The sequence below is a fragment of the Schistocerca piceifrons genome, chromosome 2 (assembly GCF_021461385.2).
Source record: "Schistocerca piceifrons isolate TAMUIC-IGC-003096 chromosome 2, iqSchPice1.1, whole genome shotgun sequence".
NCBI classification, from domain to species: domain Eukaryota; kingdom Metazoa; phylum Arthropoda; class Insecta; order Orthoptera; family Acrididae; genus Schistocerca; species Schistocerca piceifrons.
In genome coordinates, this window is record NC_060139.1 from 925,738,664 (window position 1) to 925,759,149 (window position 20,486).

Sequence of the window (20,486 nt, forward strand, 5' to 3'; positions counted from 1 at the left end):
TGTAAGAATATTAGGGAACTGGTTAAGAAAATCAGAAATCATTGTTACAAATAGTCATTAAAGGGTAATACTCGAACAAAGTTGACCGTTGAATATAATATCTGAGATATGAAGACATTGCAAGTTAAAAATGTTAAATAGTGCTGCTATTGATTCAGAGATGCAAAAACAATAAAATGGCTAAGAAAAAATAGAAGATAACATAACTTGTTTCATTTCAGATTCTCTGTTAATCGTTTAGACACAGTTTGGCTTATATTATTCATTTTTGCAACTGGATATGCTAATTGTAATACATACTTTGTAGTTATAAATATTTTGCACAAAAGCAACTGCCTCTCTAACACACAGCCAAAGATTTAGACTGTATAATAATTTTTACTTTTCATTATTATTTAGGTGGAGTGTTTGCAAGGAATATACCGAGCAATCTCATCGACTGCTACACAAATCAAACACTGATGGAACGAGACAATCGACTGCCAGCAACACTTACAACACTAATAGATATAATTCGTAAACTAGAGTTACTGCATAACTCTGATGTGCGAGTGTTGAGTACTGCTCTTCTTAATACGTAAGTTTCATTTAAAAATATTGCTAAGTAATGCACTTACTTGTCACAATTACTTAATCTACTAAAACACATAGCTGAGAGTAATTATGTGGAAGGGTGAACAATATGAAACATTATTGTGTAGCACCTATTTCAACAATGGGAAATGGAGAATAGAAGAGTTCACCTATGGGTCACTTAGGAAGAAGTAACTTGAGGAGGGCTGATACACACAAAAATTTAAAAATGCATTTGAATCTTGTTTTCTAAATCTCATCATGCAGTGTAAGAGAAAGAGTAACTTCTTTGAGGGAAGAAAAAGTCACACAAAATATCATACCTATAGTAACACCAGGCATTTGTAAACAAAATGATTAGGAGTGAACAATTTTTGCACACCTCATATTCAAATTCTGAAGGATTCTTATTCACATTGTGATTAAATAACTAAAAAACCAGTACCCTGATACTTAATTGAGTTTCTGAGTAGATAAGAACTTTCCCAATAAAAGCTAACTACATTTTCCTTTCAGAATTTTTCTCATCATACACCTGTACTTCTTGTCATCCAATAAAATTTGTTGGTATAGTATAATTTTGTGCTAATTTGCATGCAGAAAATATGGCAGTTTTTATGCACAATGAATGGGTGATAACTGTGAAAGATATGCTGGTGACTGCTGGTCAGTAGAAAATTGTCTATTGGAACTAACCATTCAAACATGAAGATGATTTGTACAATGAGAACTATCTGAAATATCATTTGTAAAAATGGTTTATTGAAGTTATCTGGATATAGATGATCTCTGTCTGTACAAAAAAACTACACTTTCCAACTTAATGCATGCCAGGTGGCCATCCATGATGAAAATTTATTCAATAAAATTTTTAACAATATCCAGGTAGATCTTGAAAAACATGAAGCTATCATGAAGACTGGCAACTACCTCATAATGCAGAGAATGGTTAAACTGCATACTTCATAAAAGCACAGCATTCTGATGCTGTATCTGGCAGACCGCCAGTCATCCCTGCTCACTTCCGCAGGCAACACTATAGCAGTTCCTTCATCCCTACCCCACTACTCTCCCTCACCATCTCCTGCCTTTTCTTTACCTTTCTACCCATCCTATCTGAGATTGCTGCTCACCACAGTTGGGTCTTAGTGCCCAGAGAGAGTAGTGACTATGTGCATTTGTGTGCATTTTTCTATACTTGGAAACCCCCGGCCAGTAGCTTGGTCCACTTTCAGATCTGGCTTTATGCCACACAGTGTTTCTCTTATTGTGAATAGCAGTCTATTCTGTTTCATATTGCTGTTATTCCATCTTATATTTTCCATTGTTTATTCACGAAAAGTAAAACGGCACAAACTGTGCACTACATGATTAATGAATCACAGTTAGTCTGTAATGGAAACAAGGTGGTAGTGGTTAGTGTTTAACGTCCCGTCGACAACGAGGTCATTAGAGATGGAGCGCAAGCTCGGGTTAGGGAAGGATTGGGAAGGAAATCGGCCGTACCCCTTCAAAGGAACCATCCCAGCATTTGCCTGAAACAATTTAGGGTAATCATGGAAAACCTAAATCAGGATGGCCAGAGACGGGATTGAACCGTCGTCCTCCCGAATGCGAGTCCAGTGTGCTAACCACTGCGCCACCTCGCTCGGTTGGAAACAAGGAAGTAACAATGTACAGAGTTGTGAAATGGCTTGTACAATGAAAAGTACCTTCTGTATGTTGTTATAGTTATACCCAGAATATATTTTTGGATGGTAGATGGATATATTAGAGGCAGATATCAGTACTTGATTCCATCTACAAACTAATTTTTGTTCCTATAACTGTTATGTGATGATATAGCTATTAGCAGTAAATACATAATGAGCAAACACATTAAGGTGACTCATTACTTTGGTAAAGCTGGCCTTAAAGTGGTGCCCAACCACACTACTTGATTTGAGAACAAATCAAGTGAGAACTGTAAATATTTATTAAATTCTCTTGTGGATACACAGTTTAAAGCTGAATTGCTTTTTGGTATAGTTTTCTGTAAGCACATGGCAGCCCATGTGAGCTTAAAAACTGTCAGAATTCTCTTAGGAAAGAAAACTATTGTTTCAGAGTCTACACAAGCACCAAGGGACAGAATAGCATACCTCATCTTTAAAATGGAATTACTTGCTTCTTTAAAGGTTCCAAGCATAGAGTTATCACTCAGAACAAGTTCTGATCAGTGTGGTGGATTCAGACTACAGGTTTGTGAGTGTCACAACCATTAACACACACTGTATGGGGCCTTGCATTATCTACTGAAACAGATCATGAATTGTAATGGCTTCAAAGTATTTTGCAATTGTGTCCTTCGATAAAAAGTTCTTGGTTAACGTGCCACATAAATTTCTGATAAAATCCTAAGCTTTTGAATACTGTCTCCATTACTATCATCAAGGGCTAAGTCTGATTGTTATTATATGGGCAAGTCTCCCACATTTATGCTCAGAGGACATCTGATTGGCTAGATTATGTCATGATGACACCACAGATATGGCACATACTGAGATGGAGCCCTCTGCATCCATAGTTACATTTTTGCTCACTTGTAGCACCACGACTCATATCACACAGCACGCTATGTGAAGCCTTCCTTGGTGACCTATCAGGCATTGTCATGATCATCTGTAGAAAAATATCCATTGCATTATGATTTTATAGCTTTTAAGAGGTCTCACTGTGTTGCGCTGATGACAGTGCCACCTTGGATGTTCTACAAGACATTGCTGTTTGCATCCCAAACCAGTGTCAGCATAATCTTTCCTGGTAGTATTTATTTATTTCATGTTCTGTGGATCCATACAGTGATGAGTTTCACATGGATGTAGAACATGTCAAGATTATGATTACATATAATTACATGAATATTAAATTACAATTTACTACTTAGCAGATATTGCAGTATTACAAGTAAAACAATAAATTATTGTTATCTTCAGTCACAAATAGCAACATGTTTAACAGATATAGTTAATGGTACAAAATGAAAATAAGAATATCTATATAAAATACTTAAATTTGACAAATTATTGTTTTCCTCTTCAGGAGTGACATGAAGAACAGTTTTACAGGCATATTCATTACCAAGCTGTTGAGAAGTCATTCAGCAACAAATATGCAATAAAAATACTTCCCTGAACTACACAGTGACTGAATGAAATAATGAAATCCACATAAAATACTTGTATCAATATCTAACTGTCACAAAGCTTTTCAGTTATATGTTATCTTGTGTAAGGTCTGTTTCACAAATCCAGTTTGAAATTTTTACAGTTTGGATGATGATGTATGAACCATTCTGAGCTCTTTCTTCATTCTCCTCTGATCAGTGACAGCAGACTCAAGATGTATCCTCAATGATAGTTATTTGGCAATGTGCTGGAGAATTTCCTCACAAATACAGAAACACATTACACATTCAATTCAGTCATCATAAATTGATGCAACCCTTGTGTAAACACCTCTGAAACTGAAACCCATTGTTGATCATATGTGGTGATGCATATCTACATGACTGTTATGCAGGTCACACCTAAGTGCCTGTCAGAGACTTTGTTGAACTATCTTCAGGCTATTTCTCTCCCATTCCACTGTCAAAAGTGTGCTGGAAAAATCAACACATAAATCTTTTGTATGAGCTTTGATTTCTCTTATTTTATTACAATGATCATTTTCTTCTATGTAGCTGGGTGTCAACAAACATTTGCACATTTGGAGGAGGAAGCTGGTGACCGAAATTTCATGAAAAGATCTCTTCCTGCATCTAAAAATGTGTTTGTTTTAATGATTACCACCCCAACTCATGCATCATATCTGTGTCAGTCTCTCCCCCATTTCCTGATAATACAAGATGAACTGCCCTTCTTTGAACCTTTTCAGTGTCCTCCATATATCCTATGTAAGGATCCCATATCATTCAGCAGTACTCCAGAAGAATGATGGATAAGCATAGTATAGGCAGTCTCTTTAGTAGATCTTTTGTGTCTCGTAAGTGTTGTCAGTAAAATGCAGTCGTTGGTTCCCCTTCCCCACACCAATTTCTATGTGATCATTTCAGTTTAAGTTGTTTGTAATTGTAATTGTAATTCCTAGGTATTGAGTTGGACTGACAGTCTTTTGATCTGTGTGGTTTAGTGTGTAACTGGAATTTAATGAATTCCATTTGGTACTCGCATGGATGACTTCACATTTTTCATTATTTAGAGTCAATGCCACTTTTTGAACCATCAGATATATCGTCTAAATCATTTTGCAATTACTTTTATCTCCTGCTGAGTTTTCGAGATGGTAAATGGCAGCATAATCTGCAAACAGTTTAAGAGTGATGCTCATATTATCTCCTAAATTATTTACGTAGATTAATAACAGCAGGGAGCCTATAACATTTCTGTTTTACTTGACAACTTTGTACCAATTATTACAAATTGTGATCTTTCTCAAATGAAATCACTAATCCAGTCACATACCTGAGATGACACTCTGTAGGCACGCAATTTGAGTAGAAGCCACTTGTGAGGGAAAGTGTCAAAAGTCTTTTAGAAACCTAGAAATATGGAATCAAACTGAGGATACCTCTCAGTGGCACTCATTGCTTCATGTGAGTAAACAGCCAAGACTGATGGTTTCTGAGTGTGTACTATGTGTCAATAGATCGTTTTCTTAAAGGTAATTCATAATTTTCAAACACTGTATATATTCCAGAATGCTACCGCAGATCAATGTGAGTGATACGGGCCTGTAATTCAGTAGATTACTCCTATTTCCATTTTTGGTTATTGGTTATTGATGTGACCTGCACAAGTTTCCAGTCTACCAGGCTTTAGGTATGGATCTTTCATCAAGCAAGTGATTGTATTTGATTGCTAACTGTGGAGTAAAAAAATGGTTGAAATGGCTTTGAGCACTATGGGACTTAACATCTGAGGTCATCAGTCCCCTAGAAATTAGAACCACTTAAACCTAACTAACCTAAGGACATCACACACATCCATGTCCGAGGCAGGATCCGAACCTGCGACCATTGCGGTCGCGTGGTTCCAGACTGAAGCGCCTAGAGCCGCTCGGCCACACCAGCCGGCCAACTATGGAGTATACTCTGAACCAAACCTAATTGTTACACAATTTGGACCAATTACCCATGGCAGCTGCTATTGTCTCGAAATTTGGAGTATTTATTTTGTCTTTTTGGTGAAGGGATTAGGAAAACCATGTTTAGTAACTCCATCTGAGTGACACTCTCATTGGCAACATTACATCTGTTGTTGCACAGTAAAGGTATTGATTCTTCTGTAGAACCAGAATTTCTTTGGATTTCAAGACAGAGCTTCATTGTGGAAACAATTAAAGGCATCTTGCATTGAAGTTCATGCTAGATTTTGAGCTTCTGTCAGACGTCACCTCTCTCACAAATTTTTCATTGTTTTCAATTTTTCACACTGTTTTTTGTTGGTTTTGCAACTGTGTTTTGACCTGTTTTGGGTACTATGGAAGAGGATCAGCTAAATCTCTTTTCAGTTTATTTTGTGTAAGGCTCTCAGTTTCCATGAATGTTGTTTCTCTGAATTTAAGGCACATCTGGTCTATGCTGACATAATTAATTTTGAAGGAGTGGAGACTGTCTCCTAGGAAGGTATAAGAAAATTCTTATTTGGTTTTATAGGTATATTTATTTTGCTTTTATTATTTGTGGAATTGGCTGTTACGATATTTAGCTTAACTATGACAATATTGTGGTCACTAATCCCTGTGTCCATCATGATGGTACAGTTTGCTTAATTTACTTAGCATTCTTTGTTGATAAGAGGTCGAGTATGTTTTTGCTACCATGTAATGCTTAATATGGTGAAATTTCATCCACTACCACACTGTTGTTTCCCATTCTGATAGCATCAAAGACAGAAATATTCTCTGTGGCTACAGCATGATGTGCATAGTTTGGAAGATGGGTTTGTCAGTAATATCATACCACTTGCAAATTCCAGCTCCAAAAATTGCTACTCAATCAGTCATGCATCATCATGCTGCTGAGGCAAATATGCATCATCATACTTGACTACTTTTCTGCAATAAAGTCCTGTAGTTTTCATAGCTCCATGATGCAAAATGTAAATAACACTTACCCCTAGTGCCAGTAGGGCAGCCTTCTTTACCTTTTTTTTTCTTTTCCCCCCCCCGCCCCCCTCCCCCCGCAACCAGGACCATCAGGACACTGTTTGTAGCATGCTTACCAAGTTACATGCTACTGATGACATGTTTTGATATTTTATTTTACACCTACTCTTCATCCTTTGTCACAGCCTCACTTAAGTATGAGGCTAATTTCACATCACTGTGGTCGTTGCACATTAATACCAGGAAGATATTGTCAGCAAGATATGAGCTTACTTTTGGCAAAGCTTTTGTGTAACTCTGTTGGTAACCCATCTCAAATGGTCATGCTTTTGATACTGACTGAAGTTTTAAAATTAAATAAAATATTTGCTAAGCTGTAAAATGGTAGTATTAATTTTAAACCTGTGCAATGATGACAAATTAATTAATTGTAGGATCATATTTAAATATTAAATTAAACACTAAAAAGTCATAACATAGCTCTCTCTCTTCCCCCCCCCCTCCCTCCTTCTCTCTCTCTCTCTCTCTCTCTCTCTCTCTCTCTCTCTCTCTCTCTCTCTCTTTTTCTCTCTCTGTGTGTGTGTGTGTGTGTGTGTGTGTGTGTGTGTGTGTGTGTGTGTGTGTGTGTGTGTTTTACCTTTCTTTATGAATCTCTTGTCTACATACAAATTGTAATCATGTCCAATAGGTTCAGAGTTGATGGAATTACATTTAATCCAGAAATACAACCTTCAAACGGCGTTTCCCCATATGGAATTCAAGGATTTCAGAAGGAGAAACATGCATTACTTATGAAGTCATTTTTACCAGAAAATACAGAGTCAATTGATGTAACTATACTTACACCATTTGAAAAGGTAAGTAACTTTAGATTAATAAAATGAAAAATTTTCCATTTATTATTGATTTTATATAAATTATTGTGCAGATAGTACTGAAAGGAGAATTTATTTGTGGAAACTGTAAAAGACAAGGTGACAGAATTGCTAACAGTTCTTCTCTTCAGGAGGTAAAATTCCAGTGCTGCTGATAGATACATTGGGAGTAGAAAAAAAGATAACTTAGCTTTCAGAACTATTAGTTCCCTCCTCATAGAGAAAACAGGAATAGGTTAGGAAAGTTGGGAAAAGGAAGCACCTCATTTGGACCCCAGCATGAGAGGGACCCATCTGTTGTGAGGTTGAGAGGAGGCAAACATGAAGGAAAAGTGTGAAAGAGAGTAGGATGCCAAAGATAGTACAGTAATGGGATCTTGGGGTAATGATAATGGTCTGGGAATGTCGAATGGTTTAACAAGTATGTTACAAGTGGAGGAGGATGATAACAGGCAATAGTGGGTGGTATGTAAAAGATACGTGGAACAGGTGATCTGATTTCAGAGCCCAGTGGAGTAATTTTTATACACATTTGAGGTTAGGCTTGTATACACATTTGAGGTTAGTCATGTTTCTGGGTGTAAAGGTGATACTTCTAAGTTTTTTTCTTTGAAAACAGGAGCTGTGTTTCTGAGAGTATACAATTACAAGGCTGTCAAGGAGATTTGTCTGCAAACAAAATCTGTGGCGTTGCTGCAAGAAAGGAGAGTCTGTTAGATGTTATTGGTATAAGTGATGAAATATTCAGTATTGGAGCCAATATGTTTGTCAAGGATGCCTAGGCAGTAGGATAGGGAGCCTTTGGTATAGAAGGTATGGCTGCTGTTGAAGTGGAGATACTGCTGTGCATTGATTGGTTTTATGTGAACTGAGGTTTGGATGCGAGCTTCAGTGAGATGGAGGTCAATGTCAAGGGAGTTAGTTTTGTACTTGAGAAAGAACCATGCAAATTTGACTCTGGACAAATAGTTAAGTTGTTCCAGAGAGTGGAGGCATTTTTCTTCACATCAGGTCCAGACTACAACGATGTAATTGATGAATCTGTACCCAGCCATGTGGGCTAGCTTTTAGAATGCTGCTTCCTTGCAGCCCATGAGAAGGTTGGCATAGGATGTGGTCTTCTTGATTCTTGTAGTGGTTCACCTGATTTCACTGTAGATCTGGCCCTTGAATGTCAATGAGTTAGTGAGTAAGGCTTAAGTTGTCTAGGGTGTCAATAAAGACATAGTACACTGTCACAAGGCATTAGGAGAAACTGTGGGATGTTGCTATAGAGAGAGTTTGCATTGATAGTGAGGTGGTTCCCAGGTGGTAGAGGAGTGGGAATGTATTTGAGATATTGTAGGAAGCAATTGGCACCTTCTGTGTAGATTGGTTTGGCGGTGTTGGTCTACCAGAGCTGAGATATCTTTGATATGAGCTTTGACACCTGCTGTAATGGGGCAGCCAGGATGGTTGTTTTTATGTGTATGGGCAGTAAGTAGAGGTCAGGATGGTCAAGGATGTCTTTTGAGGCAGATGTGAGTCTTTGCGAGGACTGTGCAGTTTTTAAGAGTTTCCACAGCTCAATCTGGGTGGTAGAAATGGGACCATTAAGAAAAGTATTGCACATCATGGTGATAAGGAGCTGATGAAGCTCACTGGGACATACTCCTCACAGTCAAAATCCGCAACAGTGGAACAAGGAGGGTGATGACAGTGTGGACTGGCTTTAGGTCACAAATAGCTCAGGGCTCAGTTTCACGAAGTTTATAAATTTCAGAGATGTTTTTGAGGAATTTCTGGAATGCCTGGAGATGGTGACTTTGGTGAAGAGTAGAAGTGTCTCTTTGAGTTTTGTATTGGAACTATTCTAGCAGAGTTTGATGAATGCTCTGTTGTTATGGCTTGGGACTAGTTAGTGAAACAGAATTGCCAGTTAAGATTATGGGAGAATGAGAGGTAATCCTTCACTGGGTCACTATAGTTTGAGTTGGGTGTGGGTGTGAATGAAGATTTTAAAGGAACTGATATTTCAGGATTGGAGTGGGATCTGGATAAGAGGTTATACACATATTCCAGTGATTCTTTTATACATATTTGACACTGGGATGTGGATCAAAACAAAAAATATATCAATTCAAATTACATAGAACATGTAACATATGCTGCTAAGTACAGTTAATTTAAAAAAAAAAAAACTGCACAGAAAATGAAAACAAAAAATGAAAAGATGGAACTAGAACAAAAATTTTAACAACATGAAAAATTATATTATAATAGGCATAGCACAAGGATTTGCACACGTTGCACAACAGTACGTAATAAACAAAAAGAAATACACATATAAAAGTAGTCTTTAAAATTTTTGACAACATTATCAGCAATCTTATATTAAAATGATAATTAAAAAACCGTCTTGATCGCAAATTTCCTTTAATCGGAGTGGCCGGTTTCAATCCTTAAGGATCATCTTGAGACTCTGAAATAATACACGTACAGATAGAGGGATCCTTACAGTAACATATATACACAAAAATAAGATTACAAACTACATATACCCAGAACAGCAGGTGGACTTCCATGGAGCAGGCTGCGCCGATCCACGACACTGAATTAACTGCTAAATGGATAGGCAAGGAGTGGTCTTAAATATCACTAGTCCCACTCACCATCTTGTGCATGACATCAGTGTTAGCCAATCATAAGTACAGTGTGTACTATTAGCATAAAATGTATTACAATAGTCTGTATTATAAGATCTGAAGAAGAGTTATAGGTAAAATACATCATAAAATTGCTGCAAAATAGCTATTCGTCAAAAAATATAAACTGTAGTAAAAAATTAGTTTAAAATAATGTAGACGATGGCTTCAAAGGAGAAATAATTGTGGATGAGGATATAGCTGGTGATGGTGATGAAGGAGGTTGTGACCCCAAGCATGTCAGTGTGTTTTTTATCATTGTAATAAATAAACTTCGTGATTTCCGTCCCTAAATAAATTGTTTCAAAATAAATAAAGTGAACTCCTTCCTCTCTCCAGGAGCTGGACACAGGCTGAGTCCTTTTCTCACCATTTTTCCCCAGACCTTGTGACGAGGGCACCCTCTTGTGACAGTACTGTGTATTAGGTCAGTTGGACTCCAGACCTCATGGTGAACACACTGAATGGAGCTACTGCCTCAGATTGTTTAAATAAAGACTACATGCAAAATAAAGACTTACGTCCACCCTATCCAGCAGCCTAACACACACTGCCCCTTTACCCACAAATTCCAAGGAAGAGGTGGGGGTCGGATGACATGGTCAGTTGGGTATTGGGATAGGTAACGTACTATAGTGACAAGGCGATGGGCAGTGGTTGTGTTAGTGTAGAGAGAAATGGCATCTGCAGCGACAAGCAGGGTGCCAGGTGGTAAAGGAACAGGAACTGTGGAGAACTGGTGGAAAAAATAGTTGTTGTCTTAGGGTAGGTTGTAGGTAATAGGCTGAAGGTGGTAGTCCACCAGAGCAGAGTTTCTCTCAGTAGTGGCGCAATAACGGGCCACAATTGGGCATCCTGGGTGGCTTGGTTTATGGACTTAATGAAGCATATAGAAGTTAGGTGTGCAGGGAGTGGTGGTCGTGAGGAAAGAGATAGACTCAGAGGTGAGGTTCTGGAATGGACCTAAGATTGAAGAGAGACTGGAGATCCTATTGGATTTCTTAAATGAGTTCACTGTGGGTGTTTGTAGGTTGACATAACAGATAGCCGACAGAGTCCTTCCACCAGGTAACCCTGCGGTTTGTAACCACAGAGGTGGAGCCTTTTTCAGCACATAGGTTTAGAAGTTTGGGATCAGTTCTTAAGAGGTGGATTGTGGTTTTTTCTGCTGATGTAAAGTTGGTTTCCATGTTGAGATGTTTGGTGAATTATGTTAAGGGAAGTTTCAAAATTATAAAATTATGGATGATTAACAATGGTCAATCTGGGGACAGTGGGAGTGGTTAGTGGTTGGTTGGAGGATTCAGTATTGGTTTTGGTGTGAGTACTGTTGGTGGAGAAAAAGTGTTTCCACCACACTGAGCTGGAGAAGGAGAGTAGGTCTTAAACAAGCCCATCATGATTAAATTTTGGTGTGGAGCAGACAATAAGGCCTCTGGAAAGGACTGATACTACTATGGAACTGAGTCTGTTAGAGGAAAGGTAATGACTGTGATTCAAGTTCTGTTTAGTGGTGGGAAGGCGTTTCTGAGGATATGGTAAACATAGTAGGTGTGCTAGACAGAGTTTGATTGCTAGGAGGAGATGCAGGGGAGGTTTGATGGCAGTTCTTCTAAAGGTAGTGGATAGTGGTACTCCAAGGCAGAAATAGGAGACAGGTTGGAGAGCTTTTTTGAGGTGGCTTTATACATACTACTCTAATTCTTGGAGGACAGGAGTTTCTGTCTGGGAGATGGAATGCAGGAATTTGTAATTGCAGAGCAGCAGAATTTTAATGGAAGGAGAGGAGGTATTGCAAGGAGGTTTTGCAGGACTAAGTTGGTGAGGACTATAGAGACAGATAGTGGTCATTGTGGAAGGAAGGTGGCAGCTGAATATAGGTAATTTGATAGTGAGACGATTTTTGGGGGATTTCATAAGCTAGGCAACATGAAGGAACAGCATGTGGGACTACATTCTGGCTGCAGATAAGAAAACTTTTCTTTATCGGTGCAGATGGCATGTTCAAGGATCCAAGAACGAGGATAAAAAATGCACAGAAGTATGTGGGAAAAAATCACAAAAACTATTAAATGGATGAAGTGTAGGGAAAAAAAGTGAAACTTGAGGAGTAGCGCTTATAGTGAAAGTCAAAAATGAACTAAAGTCAATATGTAAACACCATAAGGTCAAAGAGAAAAGTAAAAGACATTAATAATGGGATGCAAGTCACTAGTTGGGTATGTGTGAAGAGAGGAGGCAGTGGATGTAACTGGATTAGGTGAGGTCAGTATGTGCATGCTGGAACAAGGGAAGAGAGGGAGGGGGTTGTTGGTTAAGTACAGACTTCAACAAAGAAAGGTACAGAAAATCACATGCAAAAATACGCCAGGGTGAGGGAGGAAGTGTGATCAGTTTGCAGGTCAGGAATAAATACTTGAGTGGGAAGACATGGGACATGAGATGCTGCACCAACAATCTGTGCAATCACATAGCCAAGTGTTGTGTGCAGCATAGCATCTTATCCATCCCTACCCTGCTATCTCTTCTCCCCCCCCCCCCATCTCCTCCCCCTTTCTGCTTACCCTCACTGACCACTCCAGCAAATTCTGCCCATATCAGATGCAGAGGCAATCATAGACAGGCTGCAGCACATGGAGGCAGTGGTCATGTGTGTATGAGTTGTATTCGAGTGACAGCAAATGTTTTCTATTTCAAGAGAATGACTTTTGTGTCCAAAAGCTTAAATGTTTAGCAATCTTTCTCATGGTGACTGTCTGTGACTCAGTGCTCCTACCGTATTTACTTGAATCTAAGCCGCACTTTTTTCCGGTTTTTGTAGTCCCAAAACCCACCTGCGGCTTAGAATCGAGTGTAAAGTAAGCGGAAGTTCTGAAAAATGTTGGTAGGTGCCGCCACAACTAACTTCTGCCATTGAATTATGTAGCGCTACACAAGAATGCTTTGCAGGAACAAAGATAAATACTGGCGTCTCCGCCCCAAGTTTCGACCACTGCATTTTCATACATTATCCAACGAAGTAAATACAAATTCTGTATTGTTCATCTTCAAATGTAGCAGCATTTCAATGTACTACAAAAATCCGACTGGCAAGACTGTTTGGGATGTTTGTCAATATGGCCAACTCTACGTTCTAAATTTTTACCTACCTGTGACAAGAGATCATTGCTAATAAAAACTTTTATGAATCGTGAATCACATGCAGTATTCTCTTCACCATAAAATTAATACGGATATAAACATTTTCCATGTATTCTTTCGTGTTTGCTGCTATCTCATTTAAATCCTGTCTGCCTAATAAACTACGAAACTAGAGTGAGACAACAGCAAACGCGGAATAATATACATATCATGTCATGTTTATATTCGTATTATTCTTATACCTAATAGTGATACAGTCAGAAATGAAGCATGGCAATTAACAAGATTTTTAAATCTAAGATGACTAATTTCTGTGCAGAATGTAATGTACTACAGAGGTGTCTGCAAAGATTTTAAAACGGAGAAAAATTTTCGCTAAACTCTCGTTCAGAACATCTATCATAAAGAAAGCAGCAGTGTAAGTAACAACAAATAGCAGTCTCTTGCCATTCATTCGCTAATGAGATGATTCCTCTCTTTTTTTTTTTAAAAAAAAAAGCGGCGGTAGCGCGCACAAAAGCAAGCCATGCCGCAAGCAGCGACAGGTCGTAAACCCTCATTATCAGAATGCTACAAGCAATGCATGACACAGTACAGTAATGCATTTTCAGCTTAGAGTGACGTAAACACCTATAACAAAGAGAACGGCACTTATCAGATCAAAGAAAAGCAATCAATTCAAAGCAGACAAAGCACGTGAAAAAGGAATGGTACCCTTATAAATACGGACGGAGCACCTGACGCATAGCAATGGCTACGTGGTAAAGCTTAACTGCTAAGCTTAAGACTAGAACCAAACTACTGTAGCTGCATCGTCATTCATTCGAACTAAATTGTGTCTCATATTACAGTGGACCAACTTTATTTCGATTTGGAGGTGCGACCTAAAACTTTTCTCTCCCCTTGAATTTCAAGTCTCAAATTTCAGGTGCGGCTTAGATTCGGGAATTTTTTTTTCCTTGATTTCGAGTCTCATTTTCTAGGTGCGGCTTAGATTCGAGTGCGGCCTAGATTCGAGTAAATATGGTATACATGTTGAGCAGCAGTCTATCATTTTCATAGTGTTGTTATTCCATTGTATGATTTTGCCCCATGATCCTTTGCTTTTTAACAGATAATGGTTTTCTTTGCATCATTTCCAGTTAAGGGGGCCTCATTTATCTCATATATGATATTATAAATGGTGTTTCCAGTATCCCCACATCATTTTCCAAGGAATCATTGCAGCCTATTCACTCAGCTGCACTTACAAATCGTCACTGGGTTTTTTGCAGTTCTCAGTTGATTGTTTATATGTTTATCATCAGTACTGAAAAGAATGCCTTTGAGTTGCTGACACAGTTATTACATCCCAGACTGTTTTGATTTTATTACAGGATTTATTGATTTTGGCTGATTTTGATATGAACTTTTTGGTTTGAATATGAGGGAATGGTAAGGGGGGGGGGGGGGGTGGCGAACGGTGAAGATATGGAGTTTTATTGTTGGATTTGGATGGGTGATCTGTCAGGATTTGGTGATTAACTAGGGAGGCAAGACCATGTTGAGTCAGCATCAGTAGTTCTCTGATAGTTGCAGAGGGCTGAGCATGGCAGCTTTACACACCTCAACCAACCATGTAACACAATTTTGTAACTGTCTCTACGGCACACATGAAGTAAATGGGACAGTCAAAACTCATCAGTCAGATTTATTAGGGGTGAAACATGGAGTTCCCCAAGGTTCCATATTGGGTCCAAGTCTGTTCTTACTATATGTAAACATTTTACATGTTGTTGTTGCGGTCTTCAGTCCTGAGACTGGTTTGATGCAGCTCTCCATGCTACTCTATCCTGTGCAAGCTTCGTCATCTCCCAATACGTACTGCAGCCTACGTCCTTCTGAATCTGTTTATTGTATTCATCTCTTGGTCTCCCTCTACAATTTTTACCCTCCACGCTGCCCTCCAGTACTAAATTGGTGATCCCTTGATGCCTCAGAACATGTCCTACCAACCGATCCCTTCTTCTTGTCAAGTTGTGCCACAAACTCCTCTTCTCCCCAATCCTATTCAATACTTCCTCATTAGTTAAGTGATCTACCCAGTTAATCTTCAGCATTCTTCTGTAGCACCACATTTCAAAGGCTTCTATTCTCTTCTTGTCCAAACTATTTATTGTCAATGTTTCACTTCCATACATGGCTACACTCCATACAAATACTTTCAGAAACGACTTCCTGACATTTAAATCTATACTCGACGTTATTTCTTCTCCATGGATTTTAATACCTACTCCAAATTTTTCTTTTGTTTCCTTTACTGCTTGCTCAATATACAAATTGAATAACATCGGGGAGAGGCTACAATCCTGTCTCACTCCCTTCCCAACCACTGCTTCCCTTTCATGTTCAACTCAACTGCCATCTGGTTTCTGTGCAAATTGTAAATAGCCTTTCGCTCCCTGTATTTTACCCCTGCCACCTTTAGAATTTGAAAGAGATTATTCCAGTCAACATTGTCAAAAGTTTTCTCCAAGTCTACAAATGCTAGAAACGTAGGTTTGCCTTTTCTTAATCTAGCTTCTAAGATAAGTCTTAGGGTCAGTATTGCCTCATGTGGTCCCATATTTCTACAGAATCCAAACTGATCTTCCCTGAGGTCGGCTTCTACCAGTTTTTCCATTTGTCTGTACAGAATTCGCGTTAGTATTTTGCAGCCGTGACTTATTAAACTGATAGTTCGGTAATTTTCATATCTGTCAACGCCTGCTTTCTTTGGGATTGGAATTATTATATTCTTCTTGAAGTCTGAGGGTATTTCGCCTGTCAACAGTTTACATATAACCAGTAAAAACTTAAGCTATATCAATTTGCAGATGATGCCAGCATCTTAATTATATAATTATAGGAAGTAGCAAAGAAGACTTTGAAAATGACTTTAAGACCATCACAGAGAAGATAGTATAATACTTTGAGTCAACAGTTTGATTATAAATCTGGAAAAAACTTGTGCAATGGATATTTTCACCACCCGGAATAGGACACCAGCTAATCCTCCTGTAGAAATAAGTGGACAAAAAACTGAAAAAACATGAGTACAAAATTTCTCAGTATATGAATTCAAGACAACATGAAATGGGATACACACGTGGACTATGTAAACAGAAAACTGAGCAAAACATGTTTTGTAATGAGAGTAATAAGAAATTGTATATCATACGATAATCTCAGGACCATATATTTTGCTTATGTTCATTCAATATTGAAATATGGTATAGTGTTTTGGGAAATTGTGGAGCTAGTCAGAAATCATTTAGATTGCAGAAAAAGATATTAGATTAATGGAAGGGTTAGATCAAAGATCATCATGCAAGCCACTATTTAGGAAAATAAAATACAACCACTTCCATGTATTTATGTATTTAAAAGAGTAATTATTATGTAAGAAAAACTAAACAATGGCAGTCCAAGCATCACTTGTGATGAATCTGTACATGGCTACCACATAAGACAAATAAATGATGTACATATACAACAGACAAACACAGCACTATTACAGAAAGGCATACTCCACCCTGGCATCAAATTGTATAATGCACTACCCAAATCCACAGAAATAATAATGAACTTAAACAAATTCAAATCAACTGTGAAGGATTACTTGGTTGAGCACTGTTTCTATACAGTAAGGGAATACCTAGGATAACACAACTGCCTCACTGATTAAGACCGTTTTTATAAAATGTGTAGAGTCAGAAAATATTGTATGATTTTACCTTTTGTTAAAATGATGCCTGTAAAAAAGAAAAAAAATCAAGGAATGTGTATTGTAATTAATGAATGGTCCAATATCTTTCGTACCCTGTACCGTCCTAGATTCACAGGGCCAATAAATAAATAAATAAATAGGAAGGGATTAAATTAATGGAAAGGAGATAATAATTTAAGGTTTGCCCATAAATGTCCATTCATATTTTCAGATAGTTTCGTGGTGGTCATGCCTATGGGAATATATCTGTCCACCTTGGGAAAACCCAGTACCGTGCTGCTGAACATGTCATACAGCGTGACTCAACGGACCTGAGTGCCTACTAAATCACCTGGTCTGTTTGGTTCCTCTCACCAAATACAAGTTTTTCTGCTCTCCAACACATGCTCCTGCCCCTAAATCCTCCTAGACTAAGTCTTGATTATTTTGTACCCCCCTCCATCAATACTTTTTCATTATTCTCTTACTTTCTTTATTCATTATGCCTCATTTATTTTCATTATTACTATTACTTTTTCGTCTACGTTATCCTCCATCCTCTCTTTTTAATTTTTGTTCTTAATAGCACTATTCATTTCTCTTCCCTCTAATCTGCTTTACTTGTCTCTCTTTCCTTATCTTCTCTGGACTCAAGCTGACACAGTGTTTACTAATATACTATTTGTGGATATTGTACTCTCCATGATGCCTTCCTCTTCACTTTTGTCTGCCACAGAGTAGAGTAGAGTAGAGTTTTATTGGTCGTGGTAATCACATAGTACACAAATAGTACATTCTGATGTAGGACAAGTCAGTGTATAACAAAATATAATATTAAATTAGCATTAATATAATTATTTCTACATTAGATGATCACTGAGTTACAATATCAGAGCAATTATTGTACAAAAATAAAGAGCATGTACTGTATTGGCAGATTAATATTTGTATTACAGTAACATTTACATCATAAATCGTTAAAATTCTAGTAACATTTATATGATACATCACTAAGATAAAGACAGAAATCATTAGTGAACTTTCTGAAGAAATTCATGGATGCTATAGAAGCAGTGATGAGTCAAATATGCCTTAGCGGTTGACTTGAAATTTGCCAGGTCATTTATTGATGTAATTTGTGGGGGAAGTTTATTATAAATAACTTTCCCTTAATACAAGGTTCCTTTTTTATTCAGGGTGGTGTTGGTGAGCCTTAGATGAAAGTCTCCTTTTTCCCCGGTGTTATAGGAGTGGATATTTTCATTTTTATGGAAGAGAGTAGGATTTTCCATTGAATATTTTTTCACAAACACGGTTATCTCATACACATATATACACGGAAGTGGTAGGATTTCTAGCATTTTAAAGAGTGGTCTACAGGTTTTGTTCCATTACACCTTCCATTATTCTTATAATTCTTATGATCATTTTTATTGAGGTTAGTTCTACAGCAGAGATTTCAAATTCGCCTTCTTTTCCTAAATTTTCAAAAGATTTTAGGCAGCAATAGCGGTTACTGTCTTTCACAAATATACATGTTCCTCCATGTGTAGATATTTTTCTACAGAAACAAATGTCATAACATAACCTTGTATACTTGTGATTGCTAACATCTCATCAGTTAGCCAATGTTCACTAAAACACATTACAGATACTTGTTTTAATTGATCTGACAGTAATACCTCTAGCTCATTAATTTTGTTTTGTAATGACTGCACATTTTGATGGACAATTATAAACTTGGGGTTTCTGCTTGGCATAACTGATTCATCACTTATCTTTATTTGTCTCTGCCTTCCTTTCATTTTAACAAATACTAACAAAGAGATAGAGGGGCTGGCCAGTACTTACCTCAGCTCAGTACAGCTGATAGATAAACAAAACAGAACAGAAAATTTATGTATCCTAGCTTTCGGAACATTGTTTCTTCATCAGGGCGGAGAGAGGGGGGAAAAGCAGAAGAAGGGAAAGTGGATTCAGTTACTCAGAACCCAGGTTACAAAGCCTTTCATTTTAATCTGAACACTTCTGGGATGAACTATGGAGGTGATTTCTTCATCTGTGGCCAGTAAACATCCTCACTTCTTGATGGTGGTTGTCTTGCTCTAGCAGGTTGTGTCCACTCACTGTTGTTGGAAGGATGTACAGGAAGTTGATAGGTTGTTCTATTCCTTAGAAGTCATTTTTGTAATTATTTCACTAACACGATCACAAATAAACCTTTTCCCTTCATAGTAGAAATGCATTCCGTGCTTGCTTATATCCAGTACATTGCACTTAGTATATTAATAACACTGTTTCCTTATTTTAATGTTTGTTTTCTGAATTTCTTTGTTTACACATGAACTATAAATTAGATCATGCCTATGAGGCAGGGCGGCAACTACTGTGTTTCTGCATTTGTTAGCTTGTAGAAAATTCTGCAGCGTTTTCATGCAAACCTCTTCTTCATTTTTTGCCACATCATTTGAACCCATTATACAGATGATAAAGTCATTTTCCTGCATTAATTTTCTCTGAGAGTTAGTGTCTACAACATTTTTACATCCCGCTCCTGGTTTCACTACACTAGTAACTGCTATGTCACGATTTTTCTCATGGAGCATGCTGGACAGATATCTGCCATGACTGTCTGATAGTAATAGCAAACTACACTTTTTCCATGATTATATGTGTTTGTTGTTTGCATTTCTTGCAAAAACGCTATTCATTTTTGGTTTACTGATTTTTGCAAGTTCACAATTATTTGTTTGCAAAACATGATATTTGTTTTTATCAGAAAATGTGACAGTTTTAGCAGAATTTGTTGTTCTTTTTGCAGTTGGAAAACTATCTTTATATGACACTTTTGTCCACTTGGATGATTTATTACTTTTGACTTGCATCACTTCACTTGGTGTTGGCTTTGATCGTAGATCCCGATTTTCTTTCTTGAGTGAATCAATATCGCTTCTTAAAACACTGACTGTGAATTGTAAGCTTGCAATTCATTCTTTTAGCATTGTTATTTCAACATTACAATTCTTACAAACTCCTTTTTTAACCGCATAACTGTAACTACTTCTCAAGTTAGCATCACATACTTCTACTCTCATGGCCATCTAGCCATCATGTCTGAGTGACTTGCCCTTCCTTTTTAGCTTTCCCCAATGTACCTCTCTCTCTCTCTGTCTCTCTCTCTCTCTCTCTCTCTCTCTCTCTCTTTTGTGGGAAAGAAACTATTAGTTCCAAAAGCTATGAGAGTCTTGTCAGTTTTACTTTTATATACCTCTGTCAGAAGTACTAATCATTTCACCTGCTGAAGGTATGTACTGGTTACAATTCTGTATCATGATGTAT

General features: G+C 37.7%; 1 protein-coding gene across 1 annotated transcript in view; it reads left to right on the plus strand.

The window, feature by feature from the left end:
• Positions 1–20,486, plus strand: part of LOC124775997 — a 141,996-nt gene that overhangs the window by 13,540 nt on the left and 107,970 nt on the right. Inside the window, exons 2-3 of the mRNA XM_047250838.1 lie at positions 400–577; positions 7,409–7,577. Of these exons, the coding sequence (XP_047106794.1) occupies positions 400–577; positions 7,409–7,577 (347 nt within the window). The remainder of the gene's footprint in view (positions 1–399; positions 578–7,408; positions 7,578–20,486) is intronic.